Below are 25,245 nucleotides of genomic sequence, written 5' to 3'. Positions count from 1 at the left end.
ATGCAGGTTAGGTTAACTGGTGACTCTAAATTGACCGTAGGTGTGAATGGTTGTCTGTGTCTATGTGTCAGCCCTGTGATAACCTGGTGACTTGTCCACGGTGTACCCCGCCTTTCGCCCGTAGTCAGCTGGGATAGGCTCCAGCTTCCCTGCGACCCTGTAGAAGGATAAAGCAGCTAGAGATAATGAGATGAGATGAGATGATATATATATATATATATATACACAAACAAAATTCTTCTTACGCAAACATAGTAAAAATCGCACTGTATGTCAGTTGCACTCTGATGAATAAAAGTTGCATGGTTTCATTGGCAATGGACTATTGGTCATAAATTGTTTGTGCCATATTTAAAAAATAGATGACTAAGGTAGTTTGATTATGTAAATGAGGCCACACATTCCAGATACCCAATATTGTGTATGTTCATATTTCGTGTGTGTGTGTGTGTGTGAGAGAGAGAGAGAGAGAAGCATTGAATGATGTCTGTAAAGCATTTCTAATGAACAGATTATAGACTTTGACATGCACTGAGCATGTGTTTATTTGAACTCGCATGTCCTTCAGTGTTTAACAGCCTCAACAACACTTCTCATATACTGGCATTAATTTTAAATGAAAAAAAAAAAGAACACTGTATGTACATACATATTATTTTGAACGCAAAAGCAGGCACAATTTCACACTGTCACAAAATATATCAAGTGTCGTGTTAAGACACATTGTGCTGTATACGTGAAATGCTTGACACCACACTGGTTACATTACAGTAGGTGAAACTGTCATTCAGATCTTTCTCCTCTTCAGACGGGCCTCGGAGAAGGCGCACAGGATCTGCTGCTCCAGCTCTTTAACTCTCTGACGCAGAGCCTCAATCTCTTTGTTCTTCTCCTCCTGAAAGAACTGCAGCTTCTGAAGACCAACGGAATTGCATACAATCAATGAGTAAATTTTTTGTTGTTGTTTTTTTTGGGCCAGGCTACCACCCAAACTGAAAATCATGTCATCAGTTTTTCTTTGGCTAAACAGACACAAGTTATGACACCACTCTTGCCACAGAAGTTGGGGGTTAGGTGCATTGCTCAAGGGCACTTCAGCCAGTCCTGCTGGTCCAGGGAATTGAACCAGCAACCTTTTGATCCCAAAGCTGCTTCTAACCTTTACGCCATGGCTTCCTAATGATATTAAAGACATTAAAATGGCTAAAAATAACATGTACCATAACAAATCTTCTTGACTATGACTTGCTTCCTGTACAAGATCCATTTCTGCCTGCTTAGATAAAAGGCTGTATAAAGCAGGGATGTCAAAACATACAGCAGAACCAGGACCAGCCCAGTAAAAAACAATTAATTTAGAATAATAGGGTAATATAACAGTACAAGTATCAAAATATTCCAGTCTCATAGTACAATATATTCTTAAACCATACACTGTGTACCATAGTCTATGTATTAAAGTACCAAATATACTTATATATCCATTGCTTTTCCTTTGTCCAATAATGGCGGGACAAATCTCTCATCACAAAAATGACAACTTACTCTTTTAAAGATGTGTTGAGGAATGATCCAAGATGCTTGTGGCTGTAGTTGGTGCTTCACTGACATACTCTGAGCCCTTGCAAGCTTAGCGCTGAACTGCAGAAAAAAAAGAAAGAAAATATGTATTATTTGCAGTCATACCTCATTTTAATGTCAAATCACCAAAGCTTGCAGCACCTCCCCTTTTAGTTAGTTTCAGTTGTTATGATTTTACTTAGAGAAAATATAAATGTCTTCAATATTCATATCATAAATTTTAGACTGTTTTAGGTTTTGATAGAGAACGTAAAGTTAGCTTACACTTACAGCATTAGGCAGTTCACCCCTTCCCCCCCCCCACTGAATTACCTGGATGTCTCTCTCATCTCATTATCTCTAGCTGCTTTATCCTGTTCTACAGGGTCGCAGGCAAGCTGGAGCCTATCCCAGCTGACTACGGGCGAAAGGCGGGGTACACCCTGGACAAGTCGCCAGGTCATCACAGGGCTGACACATAGACACAGACAACCATTCACACTCACACCTACGGTCAATTTAGAGTCACCAGTTAACCTAAGCTGCATGTCTTTGGACTGTGGGGGAAACCAGAGCACCCGGAGGAAACCCACGCGGACACAGGGAGAACATGCAAACTCCGCACAGAAAGACCCTCGCCGGCCACGGGGCTCGAACCCGGACCTTCTTGCTGTGAGGCGACAGCGCTAACCACTACACCACCATGCCGCCCCTTACCTGGATGTCTTTATGCTAATTAAAGAATAAAACACTGTCTTGTGCCACAGGGAAACAATCAGTGATGCAGTGGTGTGATGAAACATTCTTCAGCCTGAAGTTAACAACTGTTCTATAAAAGGACATCCACAAAGAATTTTTTCCTGTTAGGCCATAGCAATTTGCCAATAATTACAACTTTTTTATTTAAAAACAGCACTTCATTTTTTAACCCATTTATTGCTGTAAAACAAGTAAGTCAACACTCTTGTTCTTTCACCATCTCTTTTACCCTCTTCAAATTAATAAGAACAAAAAATACGGCTCATCATGAGAACTCCCCCCCCCCCCCCCCAAAAAAAAAAAAAAAAAAATAATCTTTTGTTCTGAAGACTTCCCTTTTAGAGCAAACTTAAATGTTATAGCTTTACCTCTAAGCACCGACACTGACTTAAGTCTTCTTTCATAGATGATAAATACATATTTAAATATTCCCTCAAAGAAAGCTTTGCCAAAGCAAAGTTTACACATTTTTTTCTCAAACACTCTAAAATATACATTTATTATTTGTCTTAGTTTATGTGGTGTGTCCACCATAAAAGTCCCTGTTAAGATCTGTTAATACAGAAATAACATTAGAATGGGTGCATTACTGTAAACCTGTGATTTGTAGCTGTACTACTGTCAGAGCTACTGTCAAAGAAAATTAGTCAACACCTCCTGACAAAACAGATTTGAGAATTCAACAATGCTGTGGTATAACAAACCATCTGATCAGATTAACTTCAAGGACAGGAATGCTGCAACTGATTCTAACACGTTAAATGTCTCATTTTTGGCTAAACCATGGTTCAACTTAATTTGGATAAAGCTTAGTTTCAAATGTATTTATATGTATTTAGAACCACATTTTGCCACACTATAACTGTCATTTTGCTCTCTCTTGAATTTAATAAGATGTGGTGTCATGAATTTGCAGGGGAGGGGCACATACCTCAGCTATTGACTTATTCACACAAATCAATAGTAAATAAATTTATAACAGCAATGTTATTCAGTTACTCAGCTCCAGTTCCCTACTTTTAAACCTCTAAGGAATAAAGCCTGGATCTGTGGGTTATATTAAGTTACTTTAAGTTTGAATGTAATGTGTCCATTTCCTTTTCCACTGAAATGTGAACGTGTAACGGTTAAACCCTAAACTAATTTAGGGAAATGGTATCAGCATTATATACATGTCAGATAGAAATTAAGTTTCACTTGGGATACATAGTTCGATAAATCAAATAAGCCTAAATGTTACAGATGGCACAGAGCTACGTAATTAGCAGACTTTATTCATGTAGGAATAACACTAAACTGTGCAATTAAAAAGGGGTCAGGTACGGAGATGTAACTGAACACCACAGCACCTGTAAAGAAGAAACGTCAGATGTATGTACCTCCATTTGCAGCTTTATAACTTCACTTTGCTTTTCTTTCTCCTGGTCCTTCATTTTTCGTTTCATCGCTTCCATCGCATGTTCCTCTCTGTCCAGAGCCACTTTCATTTCAACATCTTTAACCTCCACTTTTAAATGAACACAGTATGCAACAATCAATTATCAACCTGTCATCCCTTCACACTAAGGCTGCACAATACTGGTTAAAATAAAGCAATTATACAGACAGTTAAGGAATTCAAATGTGTAACATGGTATCATTTTAATAAACAGGGAAAAAAGCTTTTCTTTCATGCTGTACATTTAATCCTGGAGTCAAATATACTAACCTTATATAAGATGACAAATTGAGTGATCTTTAAAAGACCAAATATAAACACAATTCTACTTAAACAAATATGTATGTCATCATTATAAGCAACTAAACAAACATGCAACATAAAATAAAGAACTTGTAATTTAATGCAACAATATCTAGCCAATTAAATAAATTTAGCTAAGGTTAGAAATACAGTCCATTTAGAGTTGTGGTCAGAAGTTTACATACATGAATGTCATTAGGGACATGAACATCATAGCAAAAATCATTTCTGTGAACTGTTCTTTTTCTGTGGTAGAATGATTGCAAAGCCATACACCTTTAATCGGAAAAAAAATACTTTGGTGCACAAGTTTTAATTTATTTCAGGTTTTCTGAAATCAACACAGGGACATACAGGGTCAAAAATTTACATCCGCCCACTTAAATTATTAATTCGGTGGTGCTGAAGTTACAAAATGTCTTAACTTGTCAAGGAAAAGACATTTTAACTTCCTGTTAGTGATCATGATTGACTACAGCTGGTAGCATCTCTGTACCAACATAAAGCACTCACTGGATTGACCAACACAGTATAATGGGAAAGTCCAAGGAAGCTCAGTGGAGATCTGAAAAAGAGGATCATAGATTGACATAATTCAGGAATGTCTCTTGGACAATTCTAAACAACTGTAGTTCCCAAGATCATCAGTTCAAACAATTGTAAATAAGTATAAGTTAGTGGGAGGTGCAACCACTTTGCTGTAAGAAGACCCAAACTGTCACCCTCAGCCTTAGGGATTCAGATGGTAAGGAACAAACCCAGGGAACATCAAGGCACATGGTTGCCATGAACTAGAAACTTCTGGAACACTGTCTACCATCAAAGAAGTTTTACATTGCCATGGACTAAAAGGCTTCCAAGAAAGATGGCCCTGCTCCAAAACTGACACCTTCAAGCTCGACTAAATTTTCAGCTCACCACATGGACAAAGAAAAAGTCTTCTGCAGCAATTTTTTATGGTCAGATGAGACAAAGATTGAGTTGTTTGGCCAGAATGACCAGAGGTACAGAAGAACACTATCAACTTAAGCATGGTGGTGGTACCTGGAAGGTGGCTGAAATAATGACCTCAGGATTCTTCAGCGGAAGCTCAAACCATTAGCAAGATGATTAAAACTTGGACATAACCGGGTGTTCCAACAGGACAATGACCCCAAATACACATAAAGCTAGTTGTGGAATAGATAAAGCAGGCTAACTTTAAGCTTAAAACAAGACCTGACCTCAACTCTATCAAAAAATGTGGACTGTGCTTAAAAGTCAGGTCTGTATCAGGAAATACACAAATCTAACTGAACTCTAACACCCAACAAGTATTCTGCCAGAAGCTTGTTGGTTGCTACCAAAAGCGTCTGATCAAGATGAAAATTTCTAAAGGATATTTAACCAAATATTAGGTCTTTTGGAATATTACTGTAGGTCTGAAGGAGGGGAAAGTATAACCCCGATTCCAAAAAAGTTGGGACAAAAGTACAAATTGTAAATAAAAACGGAATGCAATAATTTACAAATCTCAAAAACTGAAATTGTATTCACAATAGAACATAGACAACATATCAAATGTCAAAAGTGAGACATTTTGAAATTTCATGCCAAATATCGGCTCATTTGAAATTTCATGACAGCAACACATCTCAAAAAAGGTGGGACGGGGCAATAAGTGGCTGGAAAAGTTAAAGGTACAAAAAAAGGAACAGCTGGAGGACCAAATTGCAACTCATTAGGTCAATTGGCAATAGGTCATTAACATGACTGGGTATTAAAAGAGCATCTTGGAGTGGCAGCAGCTCTCAGAAGTAAAGATGGGAAGAAGATCACCAATCCCCCTAATTCTGCACCGACAAATAGTGGAGCAATATCAGAAAGGAGATCAACAGTGTAAAATTGCAAAGAGTTTGAACATATCATCATCTACAGTGCATAAAATCATCAAAAGATTCAGAGAACCTGGAAGAATCTCTGTGCGTAAGGGTCAAGGCCGGAAAACCATACTGGGTGCCCGTGATCTTCGGGCCCTTAGACGGCACTGCATCACATACAGGCATGCTTCTGTATTGGAAATCACAAAATGGGCTCAGGAATATTTCCAGAGAACATTATCTGTGAACACAATTCACCGTGCCATCCGCCGTTGCCAGCTAAAACTCTATAGTTCAAAGAAGAAGCCGTATCTAAACATGATCCAGAAGTGCAGACGTCTTCTCTGGGCCAAGGCTCATTTAAAATGGACTGTGGCAAAGTGGAAAACTGTTCTGTGGTCAGACAAATCAAAATTTGAAGTTCTTTATGGAAATCAGGGACGCCGTGTCATTCGGACTAAAGAGGAGAAGGACAACCCAAGTTGTTATCAGCGCTCAGTTCAGAAGCCTGTATCTCTGATGGTATGGGGTTGCATTAGTGCGTGTGGCATGGGCAGCTTACACATCTGGAAAGACACCATCAATGCTGAAAGGTATATCCAGGTTCTAGAGCAACATATGCTCCCATCCAGACAACGTCTCTTTCAGGGAAGACCTTGCATTTTCCAACATGACAATGCCAAACCACATACTGCATCAATTACAGCATCATGGCTGCGTAGAAGAAGGGTCCGGGTACTGAACTGGCCAGCCTGCAGTCCAGATCTTTCACCCATAGAAAACATTTGCCGCATCATAAAATGGAAGATACAACAAAAAAGACCTAAGATAGTTGAGCAACTAGAATCCTACATTAGACAAGAATGGGTTAACATTCCTATCCCTAAACTTGAGCAACTTGTCTCCTCAGTCCCTAGACGTTTACAGACTGTTGTAAAGAGAAAAGGGGTAAACATGGCCTTGTCCCAACTTTTTTGAGATGTGTTGTTGTCATGAAATTTAAAATCACCTAATTTTTCTCTTTAAATGATACATTTTCTCAGTTTAAACATTTGATATGTCATCTATGTTCTATTCTGAATAAAATATGGAATTTTGAAACTTCCACATCATTGCATTCCGTTTTTATTTACAATTTGTACTTTATCCCAACTCTTTTGGAATTGTGGTTGTAGAAGGACAGATGGTGGTGAATGTTGTGAAAAAAAATGGAAATGTCTGTGGTGAATATGTATTTCAAGAAGAGGGAGCAACACAGGGTGGCATAAGAGTGGAAGAAGGCGCAGACAGGTATATCCTATGGAGGAGGTCCAATTTGAAAGCGCATTCCTGTCAACCCATAAGGAATAGCCATAAATCTTATAGATTTTTATTTTTTTTGTCAGGCTTATGGGCATATTTTAATAGTCTTACAGATTCCTAGTTTTTCACCAAAAAGTTTTTATTCTGCAAGTACGTATGTATGAAATAAGTAATAGACAATCATACTGGAAATCACTGTGTTACACAGGCAGAAGGTCTCGTTTGCAACATCTTGGCGATTATCGTCCCGCAACCAGGCTTGTTAGGCGCTTGAAAGCTCAGACTTCAATATCATACTTGAAAGGGCCCGGAGCCATTCCGCTTTTCCAGTCAAGTAGGTCTGAAAGAGTATTCAACACAGAGACAGAAACAATGGGAACCCCAGCAAAAAGAATGAGATACAGCAGGAGGTTTCTTCCTGAAACATGCAGCCTCCAAGTACAATCAGGGACGCCGTGTCTTTTGATGGACTTCATCTTGAACTTCATGAAGTGAATTATGGGACAGACATGATCATGAACTTCATATAGCAAATCATGATGTGGAAAAAGCACTAGTGAAGTTTTTCCTTGTCGGGTTTATTTGTATAGTGTGTTTGACAAGAGACATTGTTGCAAAGCAGCATTTCAGAAAATTAAATACTTTAAACATATGAGCTAATTTATCACTAATAAATGTATTTATCCCAGATGAGCAAGCCTGTGGTGACGGTGGCAAGGAAAAACTCCCTCAGATGACATGAGGAAGAAACCTTGAAAGTAACTGGACTCAAAAGGGAAACCATCCTCATTTGGGTGATAACAGATAGCGCGATTATAAATAACTTTCTTCTATAACTGTGTCAAGTATAGTCACAAAGTACAACTGTGTAAACAGGAAATTCATTATACAACCCCGATTCCAAAAAAGTTGGGACAAAGTACAAATTATAAATAAAAATGGAATGCAATAATTTACAAATCTCAAAAACTGATATTGTATTCACAATAGAACATAGACAACATATCAAATGTCGAAAGTGAGACATTTTGAAATTTCATGCCAAATATTGGCTCATTTGAAATTTCATGACAGCAACACACCTCAAAAAAGTTGGGACAGGGGCAATAAGAGGCTGGAAAAGTTAAAGGTACAAAAAAGGAACAGCTGGAGGACCAAATTGCAACTCATTAGGTCAATTGGCAATAGGTCATTAACATAACTGGGTATAAAAAGAGCATCTTGGAGTGGCAGCGGCTCTCGGAAGTAAAGATGGGAAGAGGATCACCAATCCCCCTAATTCTGTGCCAACAAATAGTGGAGCAATATCAGAAAGGAGTTCGACAGTGTAAAATTGCAAAGAGTTTGAACATATCATCATCTACAGTGCATAATATCATCAAAAGATTCAGAGAATCTGGAAGAATCTCTGTGCGTAAGGGTCAAGTCCGGAAAACCATACTGGGTGCCCGTGATCTTCGGGCCCTTAGACGGCACTGCATCACATACAGGCATGCTTCTGTATTGGAAATCACAAAATGGGCTCAGGAATATTTCCAGAGAACATTATCTGTGAACACAATTCACCGTGCCATCCACCGTTGCCAGCTAAAACTCTATAGTTCAAAGAAGAAGCCGCATCTAAGCATGATCCAGAAGCGCAGATGTCTTCTCTGGGCCAAGGCTCATTTAAAATGGACTGTGGCAAAGTGGAAAACTGTTCTGTGGTCAGACAAATCAAAATTTGAAGTTCTTTATGGAAATCAGGGACGCCGTGTCATTCGGACTAAAGAGGAGAAGGACAACCCAAGTTGTTATCAGCGCTCAGTTCAGAAGCCTGTATCTCTGATGGTGTGGGGTTGCATTAGTGCGTGTGGCATGGGCAGCTTACACATCTGGAAAGACACCATCAATGCTGAAAGGTATATCCAGGTTCTAGAGCAACATATGCTCCCATCCAGACAACGTCTCTTTCAGGGAAGACCTTGCATTTTCCAACATGACAATGCCAAACCACATACTGCATCAATTACAGCATCATGGCTGTGTAGAAGAAGGGTCCGGGTACTGAACTGGCCAGCCTGCAGTCCAGATCTTTCACCCATAGAAAACATTTGCCGCATCATAAAATGGAAGATACAACAAAAAAGACCTAAGATAGTTGAGCAACTAGAATCCTACATTAGACAAGAATGGGTTAACATTCCTATCCCTAAACTTGAGCAACTTGTCTCCTCAGTCCCCAGACATTTACAGACTGTTGTAAAGAGAAAAGGGGATGTCTTACAGTGGTAAACATGGCCTTGTCCCAACTTTTTTGAGATGTGTTGTTGTCATGAAATTTAAAAATCACCTAATTTTTCTCTTTAAATGATACATTTTCTCAGTTTAAACATTTGATATGTCATCTATGTTCAATTCTGAATAAAATTTGGAATTTTGAAACTTCCACATCATTGCATTCCGTTTTTATTTACAATTTGTACTTTGTCCCAACTTTTTTGGAATCGGGGTTGTAGTTTTAGCATGAAGTCTATTTTGTTGAAGTTATCAACTTTTCATTGTTTATTGTTCATTTGCACATAAAAGAAACAAGTCATTTTTTTAAAACAGAGAAAAAAGAACATGCAGGGGAAGACCAGAAACCTCCAAGGTTTTTCGAGGGTTTTCCCCTATACTGTGATTAATTACTGTATAGTCATAACAATTACTGTTGATTCTCACATACATACATAAATAAATAAGATCAAACAAAAGAAAAAAAGCAAATCATTATCAAAATACAAGAAAATAAGGAAAAACTAACGAACTAACTAACTTGAGATAATACAATCAAATAACATATCAAATTAAACAGAAGTTAAAGAAAACCAAATACACAATTCAAACTAATAAATAATAAATCATAAGTATATAATAGAAAAAATAAATACCAAATCTTTACATATATAAGTAAACATAAAAAACAAGAAAAACAAACAAATCAGGAGGTGGTAGTTGGCTTGTCTATGAAGTCATTTTTTATATATTTTTTGAAAGTGGGTAGGGACAAACAATTTCTTAGGGATTGACTTAAACTGTTCCATATAGAGGGGCCTCTAAACATTATTGTGAATTGCTTTAGATTAGATTTTGTCATTATTGGCCTTAAATTGTTTTGCTGTCTGGTACTATGACTATGAATATCTAAATTGAATTTGAATAAATCCTTGTAATGCTCTGGTAAATAAGAACATTTATGAATTACTTTATGAACGAAAATAGATGTTTGAAGTTTATGTCATATACTGTCAAGACTTTCAGATTGTAAAATAGAATTGCTGAGTTTGCTAAGAAAGAGGCATTTGATGCAATTCTCACAAAGCGCTTTTGTAACTGGTACAGTGGTTTGATGGAAGTAGTATAAGTATTTGCCCAGCTAATATTGCAATATGTTAAATAGGGATATATCAAGCTGTAATACAAAGTCATAAATATTTTACGTGAAAGGCAACTTGCAACTTTTCTTATAATTCCAATATTCTTGTAAATCTGTTTGCAAATACAATCAATATGAAACTTCCAGGGCGGCACGGTGGTGTAGTGGTTAGCGCTGTCGCCTCACAGCAAGAAGGTCCGGGTTCGAGCCCCGTGGCCGGCGAGGGCCTTTCTGTGCGGAGTTTGCATGTTCTCCCCGTGTCCACGTGGGTTTCCTCCGGGTGCTCCGGTTTCTCCCACAGTCCAAAGACATGCAGCTTAGGTTAACTGGTGACTCTAAATTGACCGTAGGTGTGAATGTGAGTGTGAATGGTTGTCTGTGTCTATGTGTCAGCCCTGTGATGACCTGGCGACTTGTCCAGGGTGTACCCCGCCTTTCGCCCGTAATCAGCTGGTATAGGCTCCAGCTTGCCTGCGACCCTGTAGAACAGGATAAAGCGGCTAGAGATAATGAGATGAGATGAGATGAGATGAGATGAAACTTCCATGTAAGTTTTTCGTCTATTATGACTCCAAGAAAACGTGTATTACTTACCTGTTTAATCGGTTTGTCATCTATGAATACCTTAGCCGTTTCTATACTGTATTTCTTATTTCTTCCTGTAAAAATTATGAAATTTGTTTTATCTATATTGATGGACAACTTATTTGCCTTGAACCAGTGATTTAGCTTGCCTAGTTCATCATTTATCGTTATTATAAGTGTATCAAAATTTTTATGGGACATGAATAGATTAGTATCATCTGCAAATAGTAATGTAAAGAGTTTGTCTGATACCAAGGCGAGGTCATTCACATAAATCAAGAACAAAAGAGGACCAAGTATGGATCCTTGAGGGACTCCACATGTTACAGTTTTATGGGATGAGACAAAACTATTACTAAAAACATATTGCTTTCTATCTGACAGATAATCTTTTAACCATTGGAAGGCAAAACCTTTAAAACCATAGGAGTTTAGTTTATCGAGTAGTATAGAGTAGTGAAGCAACTCCCCCACTCTTTGATTTCATGAGTGTTGGAAGAGCCAATAAACGGGGAGGAGGAATAGCAAATATATACAAGGCATGTTTTCAGTACAAACAGACAACTCTTGGTGATTTTACATCTTTTGAATACCTAAGTGCAATCCTAAAATGTTCTTCTAACATATTAGTGTTGACTATTTACAGACCACCAAGACTTTCTGCACCACTGTTCCTAGAGGAGTTTGGGGAACTGTTGTCAAATATTTGTTTAGAGTTTGACAATCTTATTATTTCTGGGGATTTTAATTTCCATGTTGATAATCCAGATAATACGTATGCAAATGAATTTCTTACACTGATTGATGCCTTCAACCTAACACAACATGTACAAGGGCCAACACACTCCCATGGCCACACCCTCGACCTTGTCATCACTAAGGGTCTTAATGTATCTACTAGTGTCATGGACCTGGGTATATCTGATCATTTCTGTGTTTTCTTTGATGTTTCCATTTCCCCTCACTTTCAAAACAAGTCTGTGACTGTAAAAAAGAGGGTAATTACCAATGGCACAGCAGCTGTTTTTGAGCAGGCACTCTCAGAACTCCCATGTCAATCTTCAGATTGTGCAGATGATCTAATGGAAATTTTTAATTCAAGAATGAATCATATTATGGATGCTATTGCTCCTTTAAAAACCAAAAGAGTCATAGACAAAGGAAAAGCACCCTGGAAACTAAATCCAACAGTTAAAATGTTAAAGAGGGAATGTAGAAAGTCTGAAAGAAAATGGCGTAAATCTAAACTCCAGATTCATTATCAACTCTACAAAGGGATGTTATGTAAATACAACTTAGAAATTTCTAAAGCAAGACAGTCTTTTTTTGCTGACATTATTAATAGGAATATCAACAATGCCTGTGTGCTAGGGCTGTTCGATATTGGAAAAAATCAATATCACGATTTTTTCAGTAAATATCGATATCGCGATTTTTAAAACGATATTTATACACCTTTTTTTAAAGCCCTGATCATCAACACCTGAGGCACCGGGCCACATTTTTATAGTACAGGCCTCATAGGCTACCTGTCAACCCTTCCCGTTGTACCCTGAAACGCCTTTTACTTAAACTATTTACTGTGCAAGCGCGTACTTTGCATAGGTCCTATAGCCTGCACAAGGCTCACGTTCTCCTCACTCAACATTTCTGATCACAGAGGATGGAGCCAGCGCTGGTATTACCAGTGATTACTGCGTAACGTCCACACTGGCTCGTAGCCAGCCAAGGATAAAATCTCTCTCTCACACACACACACACACACACACTACAACGTAAGCTTGTGTGTTGTTAAGACACCAACATTAAACACGCACAATATAGAGACAAGTCCTTAAGAATTAACATACATGAAAATAGGCTTCTCTTCCTTCATCTTCCAAATGTGGACTCCGCTATCTTTTTGGCATGTCAGCATTGAAATACCATTTGCAGAGATATTTCACTCGCCATTAAGTAAAAGCAACACATGATTAGGGCTACATGATTAGCAGGGGGACACCGTTTTAAGCGCACGGAATTTTAAAAACAATGTAATTACATCTGAGTCCGTCTACATCGCGCAATAAACCCGTCCTTAGCAGAACCTACTTCAAAGCATGATGCTAGCTGCAGATGCACAAGTCAAAATCAAATGAACCCAAGTAAACATGCCGCGGCGGGCAACATTAATAACCAAATTGCCTTACCTTAAAACGCTGCCTTGACCACAGGACGACTCACAATTATTCCACTTAAATCCACACAGTTTAACACATCTAACACAGCTAGCAAGCTGGATATGTGCTAATATTGTTGTGCTTGTTTTCTTCCGTAGATGCCATTTTTACATTACCCAGTCCCACATCCAAAAATATGACGTAAATATATGTTAATTGTATTATTATAACTATTAGCAAGCAAATCAAACAACATATTAAGAAATCAATATATCAAATCACCCGACACGTATGAAAACAGAAGAACTGATTTTTTACTGTTGCGGAGATATCGCGGGAGTAGAATGGATGACGTATGCAAGGCTACGGTGTGCCTTAGGGGACAGAAGGGTTCGTTTTACCTTACTGTCACGTCAATGTTATTGTTGTTTTATTGCCATTGTAGAAATATTGTGCACGTCCCTTTCGACAAATGACAAAAAAATCGTTTCATATCGATATTATGAATTTTGATATCGCTTGACACCAATATCGATATCGTGATAAAAATACGATATATTGCACAGCTCTACCGTGTGCTATTTTCTACAGTTGAAAAGCTAACAAACCCATCAAAACAAATGCCTTCTGAATTTCTCTCAGTTAACACATGCAACGACTTTGCATCTTTTTTCAAAGGAAAGATTGATAAAATACGTATGAATATAGCCACACAGGTGCAAACACTTCAAAATCTGGAACCATTGGATAACGAGAGAGGGGGTCGTAATACAATGTCAACATTTAGTTTAATTGATGTTGAGACTCTGAGAAAAACAGTACAAAGTCTCAGCTCCTCCACATCTGAACTGGACATTTTACCTACAGTCTTTTTCAAATCTGTTCTTCACCTAATATCAGACGAGGTACTTCAGATTATCAACACCTCCTTACGAACTGGCATGTTTCCCTCATCTCTGAAAAAAGCGGTTGTAAAACCCCTACTGAAAAAGAATAACCTGGATGTCTCAGTACTCAACAACTACAGGCCCATATCCAATTTGCCATTCGTTGGTAAAATAATTGAAAAAATTGTTTTTAATCAATTAACTGCCTTCCTGACATTAAACGGATGTTTTGATAAGTTTCAGTCAGGTTTTTGTGCCAATCATAGCACTGAAACAGCTCTTACTAAAGTCATGAATGACCTACGTCTTAATTCTGATGCTGGTAAAACATCAGTCGTGGTGCTTTTAGACTTAAGTGCTGCATTTGACACAGTAGATCATTCCATACTGTTACATCGACTGGAGCATTGGGTTGGATTTACTGGTATAGTAATCAACTGGTTAAAATCTTACCTACAACAAAGATTTTTTTATGTGGCCATTGGAGGCCACAGTTCATCACCCATGTCCTTGAACTGTGGGGTTCCCCAGGGCTCAATCCTGGGACCATTACTATTCAACCTTTATATGCTCCCACTTGGACAAATTATTAAGAATAACTCAATAAACTTCCATAGCTATGCAGATGACACTCAGCTTTACTTAGCTATGTCACCTAATGACTATGCCCCTTTTGAGTCTCTTCATAGATGCATTGACCAAATTAACAAATGGATGTCTCACAATTTTCTTCAGCTGAACGCAGATAAAACTGAAGCAATTATATTTGGCAAAAAGGAGGAAAGGCTTAGGATTGCCACTGTTCTTCAAACTAAGGGGCTTAAAGCAAAGGATACTGTAAAAAACCTTGGTGTCCTTATTGACAGCGAACTTAACTTCAACAGTCATATGAAAGTGGTAAAAAAAAGTCTGCATTCTATCACCTAAAAAACATTTCTAAACTCAGGGGTCTCATGTCAAAACATGATCTAGAAAAACTTATTCATGCTTTCATCTCCAGTAGGGTTGATTACTGCAATAGCCTTTTCACAGGTCTTCCAGAAAAGACCATCAAAGAGCTTCAACTAATCCAAAATGCAGCAGCAAGGGTTCTTACAAGAACAAAAAGGGTAGTCCATATCACTCCAATCCTAAGGTCTCTGCACTGGCTCCCAGTGAGCTATAGAATTGACTTTAAGGCATTACTTCTTCTATGTAAAGCATTAAATGGGATGGGACCCAGCTACCTACTGGATATGTTTCAATTATATGCACCAACTAGGTCTCTAAGATCACAGGAGAAAAACTTGCTAGTAATACCAGCTGTCAAAATGAAGTGTGGTGAAGCAGCCTTTAGTTGCTATGCTGCTAAGCTTTGGAACCAACTTCCAAATGATATCAAAAATGCTCCTACTGTTGTTAGTTTTAAATCCAGGCTCAAGACAAAGCTGTTTTCAGATGCTTTCACTTGATTAATTTTTACCTAAGTAATTAATTTCCTTTAACATAATTTCTTTTAATTTTGATTTTAATGATTTTACTTTCTTTATTTTAATTTCTTTTTAATCTTGGATTTTAATGATTTTACTTTTACTTTAATTCTTTGTTACTGTGATCCTCGTAGATTTTGTCTGCGGGATGATTTTTGGTGATCCTCGTAGATTTTGTCTGCGGGATGATTTTATTTGGTGATCCTCGTAGATTGTGTCTGTGGGACGATTTTTGGTGATCCTCGTGGAAGAGCCACGGGAAGAGCGCGCTTTATGTGATCCTCGTAGATTTTGTCTGCGGGACGATTTTTGGTGATCCTCGTAGATTTTGTCTGCGGGACGATTTTATTTGGTAATCCTCGTAGATTTTCTCTGCGGGACGATTTTTGGTGATCCTCGTGGAAGAGCCACAGGAAGAGCGCGCTTTATGAGTTAAACCCATAATAATAATTAATCTCGAGGCTGATTCCTTTTTTGAACTTTTATTTCATTTTATTATTTTATTTCTACTATTGTTTAATTCTTATTATTTTTCTTCCCCAATTATTTTATGTAATTTTATTTTCTATTGTTTACTGTTTTGCTTTTACTTCTGTAAAGCACATTGAACTGCCACTGTGTATGAAATGTGCTATATAAATAAACTTGCCTTGCCTATATTGTGATCTACAGTGTCAAAAGCTTTAGATAAGTCAAGAAAAATTCCGATGGTAAATTCGTTATTTTCCAGGGCTGAAGTCATTTTATCTATGAGCTGTAAAAGGGCCATATATGTTGAATAATTTTTCCGAAATCCATATTGATGTAAATATAGAATGTTATTCATTTCTAGGTGCTTCAAAATTCTTTTGTACACTACTTTTTCTAAAATTTTAGAAAATGCCGGTAAGATCTTCATTGATTGAGACTTGAGTGAAAAACTGTTCATGACAACTGCACTCTTCAAATGATCATGGCAATTGTAGTCCTCAGCCATCATAGCAAAACTAAGTGTCCAGAGCCATCTTTCAAGTGCGACTTTTGACTATCCATATGGGGCCATCCTCCACAGGAGCAATGTGATGAGACTCCAGCCAGATCTGTCCCTCTGAGTTACATGTCAATCCTGAGATTGAGATGCTGACCTCTTCTGTTCCTCGGACCTGCCTGATCCATCCTGGTGCCCTGTGTCTGGTTAGAGTCTCATCGCCTCGCTCCTGTGGAGGACGGCCCCATGTGGACAGTTGAAAGTCACACCTGGAGGACGCTCTGGACACTTACAGTAATGCTTTTATGGCTGAGGACTACAGTTGACTTGCTAACTTTAGGACTGCAGTTGTCATGAACAGTTTTGCACTCAAGTTTCCATCAATGAAGAGTTATAACATCAACGAAACTGACTTCATGTTAAAACTGTTAATGTTATAGTCGTGTTGTCTGTTGTTGCCCAAATGAGGATGAGTTCCCTTTTGAGTCTGGTTCCTCTCGAGGTTTCTTCCTCATGTCGTCTGAGGGAGTTTTTCCTTGCCACCATCGCCACAGGCTTGCTCATTGGGGATAGATTAGGGATAAAATTAGCTCATGTTTTAAGTTGTTTAAATTCTGTAAAGCTGCTTTGCGACAATGTTTATTGTTTAAAGCGCTATACAAATAAACTTGACTTGACTCCAGCCAGATGTAGGGCATCAGGATGGATCAGGCAGGTCTGAAGAGCAGAAGAGGTCAGCATCACTGGTGTATCAGGATCACAGATCAACATGTAACTCGACACAGAGAAACAGATAGAGCAGTGGTTCTCAAACTTTTTTCACCAAGTACCACCTCAGAAAATACTTGGCTCTCCAAGTACCACCATAATGACCAACATTAAAATACAGTAGCGTAGTAGACCTAAGTATTCATTAAAAACAAGGCGGAGGTTTTATTTAACAAGTATATTTAATATTGTTGGCCACTGTAACATTACACACAGTACTTTGAACAGTAACACTGTTTAAATATAGGAAAATAAAACACTGTACTTAAATAATGAATCAAATAAATTGGCCAAATCTGCAACATCTGTAGTCTCATCAAGCTGTATGGTAAAATATCTACTGTTCTTAATGCGCTCAATCAGCGTCTTTTTTAACATCGTCAGCCATGTCATTTATTCTCCTTGACACGGTGTCATTTGAAAGAGGCACCAAGTTTAACTCTCTGGCAGCTTTCTCTCCACACGTGATGCGTGTCATCTCTTTGGCTAATGGCAAACACAGCAGTTCCCCGATTGTGTGCGGCTTACTGGCTCTGGCGATCAGGAGGCTGGCACGATATGAAGCTTCCTGTGCTTTGGCTACAGGTGTACCATAGGACAGAATGGTGGACTTGGACTGCTTCAGTTCATCACATTTTCGTAAAAAAAAAATCCATTGGTTTGTCCTTTAGTGCTGTGTGTTTGGTTGTAAGATGCCGTTTGAGATGCGATGGTTTCATGGACTCATTGCTCAGAACGTCCCCGCATACAACACACTGCGGCCTGGGCAGCTCCTCTGTCCCGCTCCAGATGAATCCCAGTTTTATGTATTTTTCGTCATACTTCCTCCTCACTGGTTTCTGCCGTTTGCTAGCAGTTCTGGGGCTGGTTTTGCCACTGTCATTAGCATCTGCGCTCGGCTCACACACGTCCTCTTCAGTTCTCCCTCTCCCCTGATCCACGCTCCCATTCGCGGATTTAAGCCACGACAGTAATCTTGTCGTACTCGTCATAATTAGCAAACCCACCTCCACCTTTTCCCATCACAGCCTAGTCTACCAATGGCGGATAACCGTCTGTCAGCGGAACCGGTGGGAATGCGTACGTATGCTACGTATGGCTACCCAGAAGCACTTGCAAACTTTTTTAAATTATTAACTTAATTTGTATCTCCTTTCATTTTCTTGTCATCGGTTGATAAGATATTTTTCATCCATTCGGATATTATGGATAGTATTTCACGTTTTATTTTATTTTTTAAATTTTATTTATATTTAATTAAGTGATTCTTTGGCGTACCACTAGAATGGAGCCCACGTACCACTAGTGGTACGCATACCACAGTTTGAGAATCACTGAGATAGAGGGAGCAAGAGAGAGAGAAAACACAGGTTGTTGGGTATGCCCATTGTCACCTAATGGTTAAGAACAGTATACATTTTGTGCTGAGTGTAAGCAGTGACTCTGGCAAGACCAACTATGGCAGCATAACTCAAAGGGACAGCCAGAAGGTAACAGACATGATGGAGCCCTGGGACATAAAGCAGCCAGCCACTCCACCATCAACAAACCCGAGTGAATGTGTGTGTGTGTGGGGGGGGGCAACAGCATCCATACATCCCAGTTTGTCAAAACAGTATGTCTGAGGACCTTCCAGATCTACTCATTTACCTAACAAAAAGCTATTAACAAAAGGCTTGACTAAAAAGACATGTTTTCAGCCAAGACTGAAAACTGAGACTGTGTCTGAGTTCTGAACACTACTTGGAAGGCTCTCCAATAACTGTAGGGCTTTGTAAGAAAAGGCTCTACCCCCTGATGTAGCCTTCACCATATGAGGTACCAATAGACAGCCTGTACCTTCTGATCTAAGTAGCCATGGTGGGTCATAAAGTCAGCATAACAGTGGAAGCCAATACCATGTTTATGAATATTATTACCCAGAGGTAACATATTCAAAGAAAAAAGCAGTGGGCCTAAAACAAAACCTTGTGGAACACCAAACTTTACCTCAGTACGTATAGAAAAATGACCATTTACATCATTTAACTGATTGCTATCAGTTTACTAGGACCTGAGCCAGGAGAGGGCTGTTCCCTTAATTCTCACATTTTCTAGTCTAACTAGGAGAATGGAATGACCAGTAGTGTCAAAGGCTGCACTAAGGTCAAGCAATACAAGCAGGCCCTGATCAGATACCAACAGTAGGTCATTTATTACTTTAACCAGTGCTGTCTCTATGCTATGATGAAGTCTAAATCCTGACTGATACATTTCATGGATGTTATTCCTATGCAGATATGAGCATAACTGCTGTGCCAGAGCTATTTCTGGGATCTTGGAGATAAAGGGGAGGTTTGATATTGGCCTACAATTGGACAGCTAACAGGGATCAAGGTCAGTTTTTTTTTTAAATCAGTGGTTTTAGAGTTCTAAAACCACTGATTTAAAAAAAAACCTGACCTTGATCCCTGTTAGCTGTCCAATTGTAGGCCAATATCAAACCTCCCCTTTATCTCCAAGCAGTTCAGCTAAACTGCTTGAAGATAAAGGGGAGCAGCAGTCTAGCAGTTCAGCTGCTTTTAAGGATTTGGGTACATTGCCAATTCTAAGGAAAGAATTTATTATTTTTAGAAGAGGTTCAATTGCTTCTAGTATTATCTGTTTGAAGAGTCATGTAGGTAGGGGATTGAGTACACAAGTTGAAGATTTTGATATGGAAATTAATGAGATTAGCTTGATTTCTCTAAGGGGAATAAAACATTCTAATTGCTGATCTGATACAGTTATATTGTGAACTTAAATTGCTTAAATTATCTGGCCTTAAATTAGTATTTTAAATTTTGTCACTGAAAAAAAATCATGAAGTCATTGCTACTACATATTGCAGGTGTGCATGTGTCTATGGTAGTCTTTTTCATAGTTAATTTAGCTACAGTATTAAATAAGGATCTAGGATTATATTTGTTATCCTCTATTAAGGTGGAGAGATACGTTGATCTAGCAGCACTAAGAGCTTTTCTATACTTCAGGAGGCTCTCCTTTCATGCTAATTGGAATACTGCCAATTTTGTTTGATGCCATTTATGTTCTAATTTTGAAGTGGTCTGTTTTAAGGTGTGTGTGTAATCATCATACCAGGGTGCTAGTTTTTTTCTCTCTAATCATTTATCTTTTAATTGGAGCTACGTTATCTAAAGTATAGCGGAGTGTTGACTCTAAGCTGCCTGATCAAGTTCTGTGGGGTCTGATGGTGATCCAATCAAAGTTGATAACACTGGGAAACTATTTAAAAAACTTTGTGAAGTAGTTGATGTGAATGTACGTTTGACACAGTAGCATGGCAAGGTGCATATATTATTGCTCAGACATATTTTGAATAAGACGAGATAATGATCTGAGGTAGCTTCAGGCTGTGAAGGAGTGACTATATTTTCTATATTTAACCTGTATTTTAGTGTTAGATCAAGAATGTGACTACCATTATGAGGTGGTCCTATGACGTTCTGATTAACCCCTACTGAATCTAGAATGAACACGAATGCTGTTTGCAGAGGGTCTTCTGAGTTATCAAGAATATTAAAGTCTGCAACAACTATGGCTTTGTCTCAGGAAATAACCAGGTCTGAGATGAAATCCACAAATTCAGAAAGAAATTTCGAATATGGCCCTGGGGCCCTGTAAATAATAAGTAACAGAATTGACTGGGTAGACTTATTTGTTGTGGCAACATGTATTATGTACTGTAAATATGAAGAACTTCAAACATATTAAATTTATGGTTTTTGTGTTACGCCTAGATCAGTGGTTCCCAAATTTTCTCTGCTGGGCCCCCCTTTGGTAGATAAGAAAATTTTTGCACCCCACCCCCCCAGACAAAAAGAGAAAAAAAAGATAAACAGGACACACATACACATATTTTGTTTTCAGACTCCACTGCAGTTTATTAATACAAACCTCAACCTTTTTTGAACAAATAAAAGCAAACTGCTATAAACTACAGGTTGCAATATAATTATAAGTATAACTGTTTTCAAGCACCTTAACTGTGTAACAGGTTTCTTTTTTTAATATTCAACATTGTTATCAATGCAGTTTTCGAACACTGCCTCTCTGCAAAAATGGGTTTTAAAACATGGCCAACTCCCTGAGAAGAAAAAAACAAAAACCTAAAGATTTGCTGTGCAAAAATGACACCTTTAATCCTCGCATCTTTTCAGTGACTGGTGTGGGCCTGCTTCATGCTGCAGATCTTCTCAAATCTGGGTTGCAGTTTTGAGATTGCCACTCTGAGTTCATTTTCAATGTCCAGCTTTGGTCTGTATTTTGTCTTGATTGAGGCCACAGCAGAAAAACCTATCTCACATAGGTAGGATGTGGCAAAAGGAAGAAGTATGGCCAGGGCTCTCTTACCGAGCAGTGGGTAATCTTTCTCCACCCCAATCCAAAATGCAGCCAGTGTCTTTGACTGAAACTGCAGCCTCATTGTTGAATCAGAGGTGACATCAATGAACTGTTCCTCCTCTGATGTGCTGGAGTTGGCAGGTGGTGTTGCACTGAAGGGGTCACGGATCCAGTCATATTCTTTGGGATCCTGCATCAGGAAATACTTCTGGAAATGGTTCTGAAGGGCAGAGATGTGTGCTTTCATGCATGGGATCACTGTGTTCTACAGTTTGTTGTCTTCAATGAATGATTTCAGGTTCTCAAATGAGTCCACATTTCCAACCTTCACTCGCTGCAGCCACATCTCAAGTTTTCTGGTGAATGATGTGATTTTATCTGTCAGATGTGGGAGGTGTGTATTTGTGCCCTGCAACTGCAAATTCACTTCATTGAGTTTCAGAAACATGTCACTGAGGTATGCAAGTTTCATGAGGAACTTGTTACAGTAAAATTTGTGGGCAAGATCATTGCCCTCTTCCTTCAAAAAGATGCGGATTTCATCTCGCAGTTCAAAGACCCTGGACAGCACCTTCCTACGTGACAGCCATCGGCACTTGCAGTGAAACAGAACAGCTGTGTGGTCGGAGCCCATTTCCTCGCACAGTGCCGAAAAAATCCGGGCTTTGACAGGTCGTGTTTTGATGTAGTTGACAGTGGCAATAACGTTGGTCATTACATCATTCAGCTCGGGACTCAGCTGTTTAGATGCCAGTGCTTCGCGGTGCATCGCGCAGTGTGTCCACTGCACATTGGGGGAGACGTGCTTGATGAGCGCTTGCAGCCCTGCCCGTTTCCCAGCCATAGCCTGCGCCCCATCAGTGCAGATCCCCGCACAGTCCTCCCATTTCAGGTTGGCCTCTTTCAAGTAAAGGCCAATTTATGCTGACAACCCAGTCCTCGCAGACGGTGTTGCAGACAGTGTCTGCGTAGCCCCCCCACCTTCGCAGACGCTCTGCGCGCACCTCCCAAAAATTGTGACCACCGCAGAAGCCTCGCAGACAGCGCCGCAGACAAGAGGGCTCTAATTGGTCCACTCTACCCGCTGTACACGCACTTCCGCTTCCCTACTTTCCCGGTTTGTTTTGTTTTCACGACCGGCATTTTTAAAAACACGAGCAAAGATGGAGCAGCATGAAGAGCGGTTGATTGAGGAAGTGAGGAAGTACGTACATCTATACGACTCCAGTTCTAGTCATTATAAAAAAAAAAGTTCTAGTCATTATAAGTAACCGGAGGATAAACACTCCACTAACCACACCCACCAACTACTCCTAGCGACTTCGCACCCCCTTGTGTTGTGCCGGTGAATAACATCGCGCACGCCTATTCCCCCGCTCAACAATAAATTACAACTGTCTGCGAAAAGCTATCTGCGAAAGCCTTGTCGCAAGAGCATGCAGAGGCCTTAAGAGTCAATGATTTTAAACAGTTCTTCTGCTGTGGCTCTGCCAGTAACTTTTTTGCAGAAAAGCAATTCCTCCCTCATGTCATCTCCATCTATGAATCTGATGTAAGTAATTAATAAACAGTCTTTGTTACTGTCAGTGGCTTCATCCATCTGAAGAGAAAAGCGGCTGTCACGCACTTTGTCATTAAGCTGCTCCTCTATGTCCTTTGACATGTAATAAATGCGCCTGCCGATGGTGTTGTTGGACAGAGGAATAGCCCTTAGTTTGCTGGCTGCAGTGTCAAGCATAGTTGATACCATGTCCATAGCACAGGGAGGTACTAATTCCTCCACTATTGTGTGCGGCTTTTTACACTGTGCCACTCGGTAGGCAACTTTATATGAGGCGAGTTGAGCATTTGCCGGCACGGATGCAGCTTTAGTAAATAGGGACTGTTGAGCACGGCAATTTACGAGTTTTTGTCTGAAAAACTCAACTGGCTTGTCTTTGTGCTCTGGATGTTTTGTCTCCAAGTGGCGTCTTAGCTTGTTCGGCTTCAAGCTGTCACAAGCTAGCACTTTAAGACAGACAACACACTGCGGTCTCTCCTCATTACCGACCGTTGTACAGGTGAAGCCAAAGACAAGATATGTGTCGTCATATTTTCTTGTCTTTGCCTTGGAATGAACTTGCTTTGGAAGCACATTTGGCGATGCTTCATCCTCTGATTTGCGTTTACGTGGGAGCCCCGCCAAAAACTTCTCCATGTTATGCTAGCAGTGTAATTTATTGATTGATTCATTCATTCATTCATTCCATCCGCGCCCCACGGCCCCCTTGCAATGGCTCTGCGCCCCCCCGAGGGGCGCGCCCCCCACTTTGGGAACCACTGGCCTAGATAATCATTATAAATAACCACGACATCTACTACTCTGCCAGTTAGACGAGGCTGTTGTATATGATTGTATCCAGGAGGACTAACTTCATTTAAATACTACATGCTCATTTGGTTTCTTCCATGTTTCTATTAAACACAGTACACTAAACTCCTGATCAGTAATAAGTTCATTAACAATTTGTGCTTTAGATGCAATAGATTTTATATTTAATATTCTTACATTTAGATCAAAGATGCTGGCAATGACAGTCAGTATGATCTAATTTTATATTAATGAGATTAATTGAACAATGTCTGAGTACTTCTGCTTTTTTGTATCGTTCTGGGAACAGACACAGTCTTGATATAGTGGAGCCTGAGTGATGACTCTGTGCAGCTAGGAGACAGTCTGTTCAGCCTGTTTGTCTGCTACCTGGCCTTGGTTCTGGATTGTCACAAATTAACTAGGCCTGTTCTATGGGCTATGCTGCAAGAAATGAGAACATCTTCCTGAGCGGGATGGATACAGTCACGCCTGAACAGGCCAGCCTTGCCCACAAAACTACTCCAATTATCTATAAAGCCCACACTGTTTTCAGAGCATCACCTGGGCAACCAGCAGTTCAGCGACCATAGCCTGCTGTAAGCTACATCACCACGCCGCATTGGGATGGGGCCAGAGCATACCACAGCATTAAATTAACAAAGGCAATGTCTAAACACGTCTACAAAGTTACTCTTAGTAACTTCAGACTGACGAAGGCATACATCATTAGCTCCTACATGAATTACTAACTTTCAAAACCTGTGCTTGCCTAGGACCCAGAGATTACCCGCTATGTCTGGGACCCTGGCTCCCAGTATCATCATTATCTTTCAGCTGTTCCTGTTAGGGGTTGCCACAGTGGATACTGTCCTTCCATCTTCTCCTGTCCTCTGTATCTTTTTTCTATTGCACCAACTGTCCTCATGTTGTACTTCACCACATCCATAAATCTCATCTTTGGTCTTCCTCTTTTCCTTCTACATACCTGGCAACTCCATCTCCAGAATTCTTTTCCCAATATACCCTGGATCTCTCCTCCATGTGTGTCCAAACCAT

At 39.5% G+C, this 25,245-nt stretch overlaps 1 protein-coding gene across 1 annotated transcript in view; it reads right to left on the bottom strand.

Annotated features, from left to right (window-relative positions):
- Positions 1-745: 745 nt before the first annotated feature.
- LOC132895382 (coiled-coil domain-containing protein 152-like) overlaps positions 746-25,245 on the bottom strand; it is an 89,892-nt gene continuing 65,392 nt past the window's right edge. Inside the window, exons 6-8 of the mRNA XM_060935930.1 lie at positions 3,699-3,826; positions 1,546-1,641; positions 746-913 (exon numbers count right to left, since the gene is read on the bottom strand). Coding sequence (XP_060791913.1) covers positions 788-913; positions 1,546-1,641; positions 3,699-3,826 — 350 coding nt within the window. The 3' untranslated portion in view covers positions 746-787. The remainder of the gene's footprint in view (positions 914-1,545; positions 1,642-3,698; positions 3,827-25,245) is intronic.

This window comes from Neoarius graeffei, chromosome 12, assembly GCF_027579695.1.
Source record: "Neoarius graeffei isolate fNeoGra1 chromosome 12, fNeoGra1.pri, whole genome shotgun sequence".
NCBI lineage: Eukaryota > Metazoa > Chordata > Actinopteri > Siluriformes > Ariidae > Neoarius > Neoarius graeffei.
This window is presented reverse-complemented; position numbering and strand designations above follow the sequence as displayed.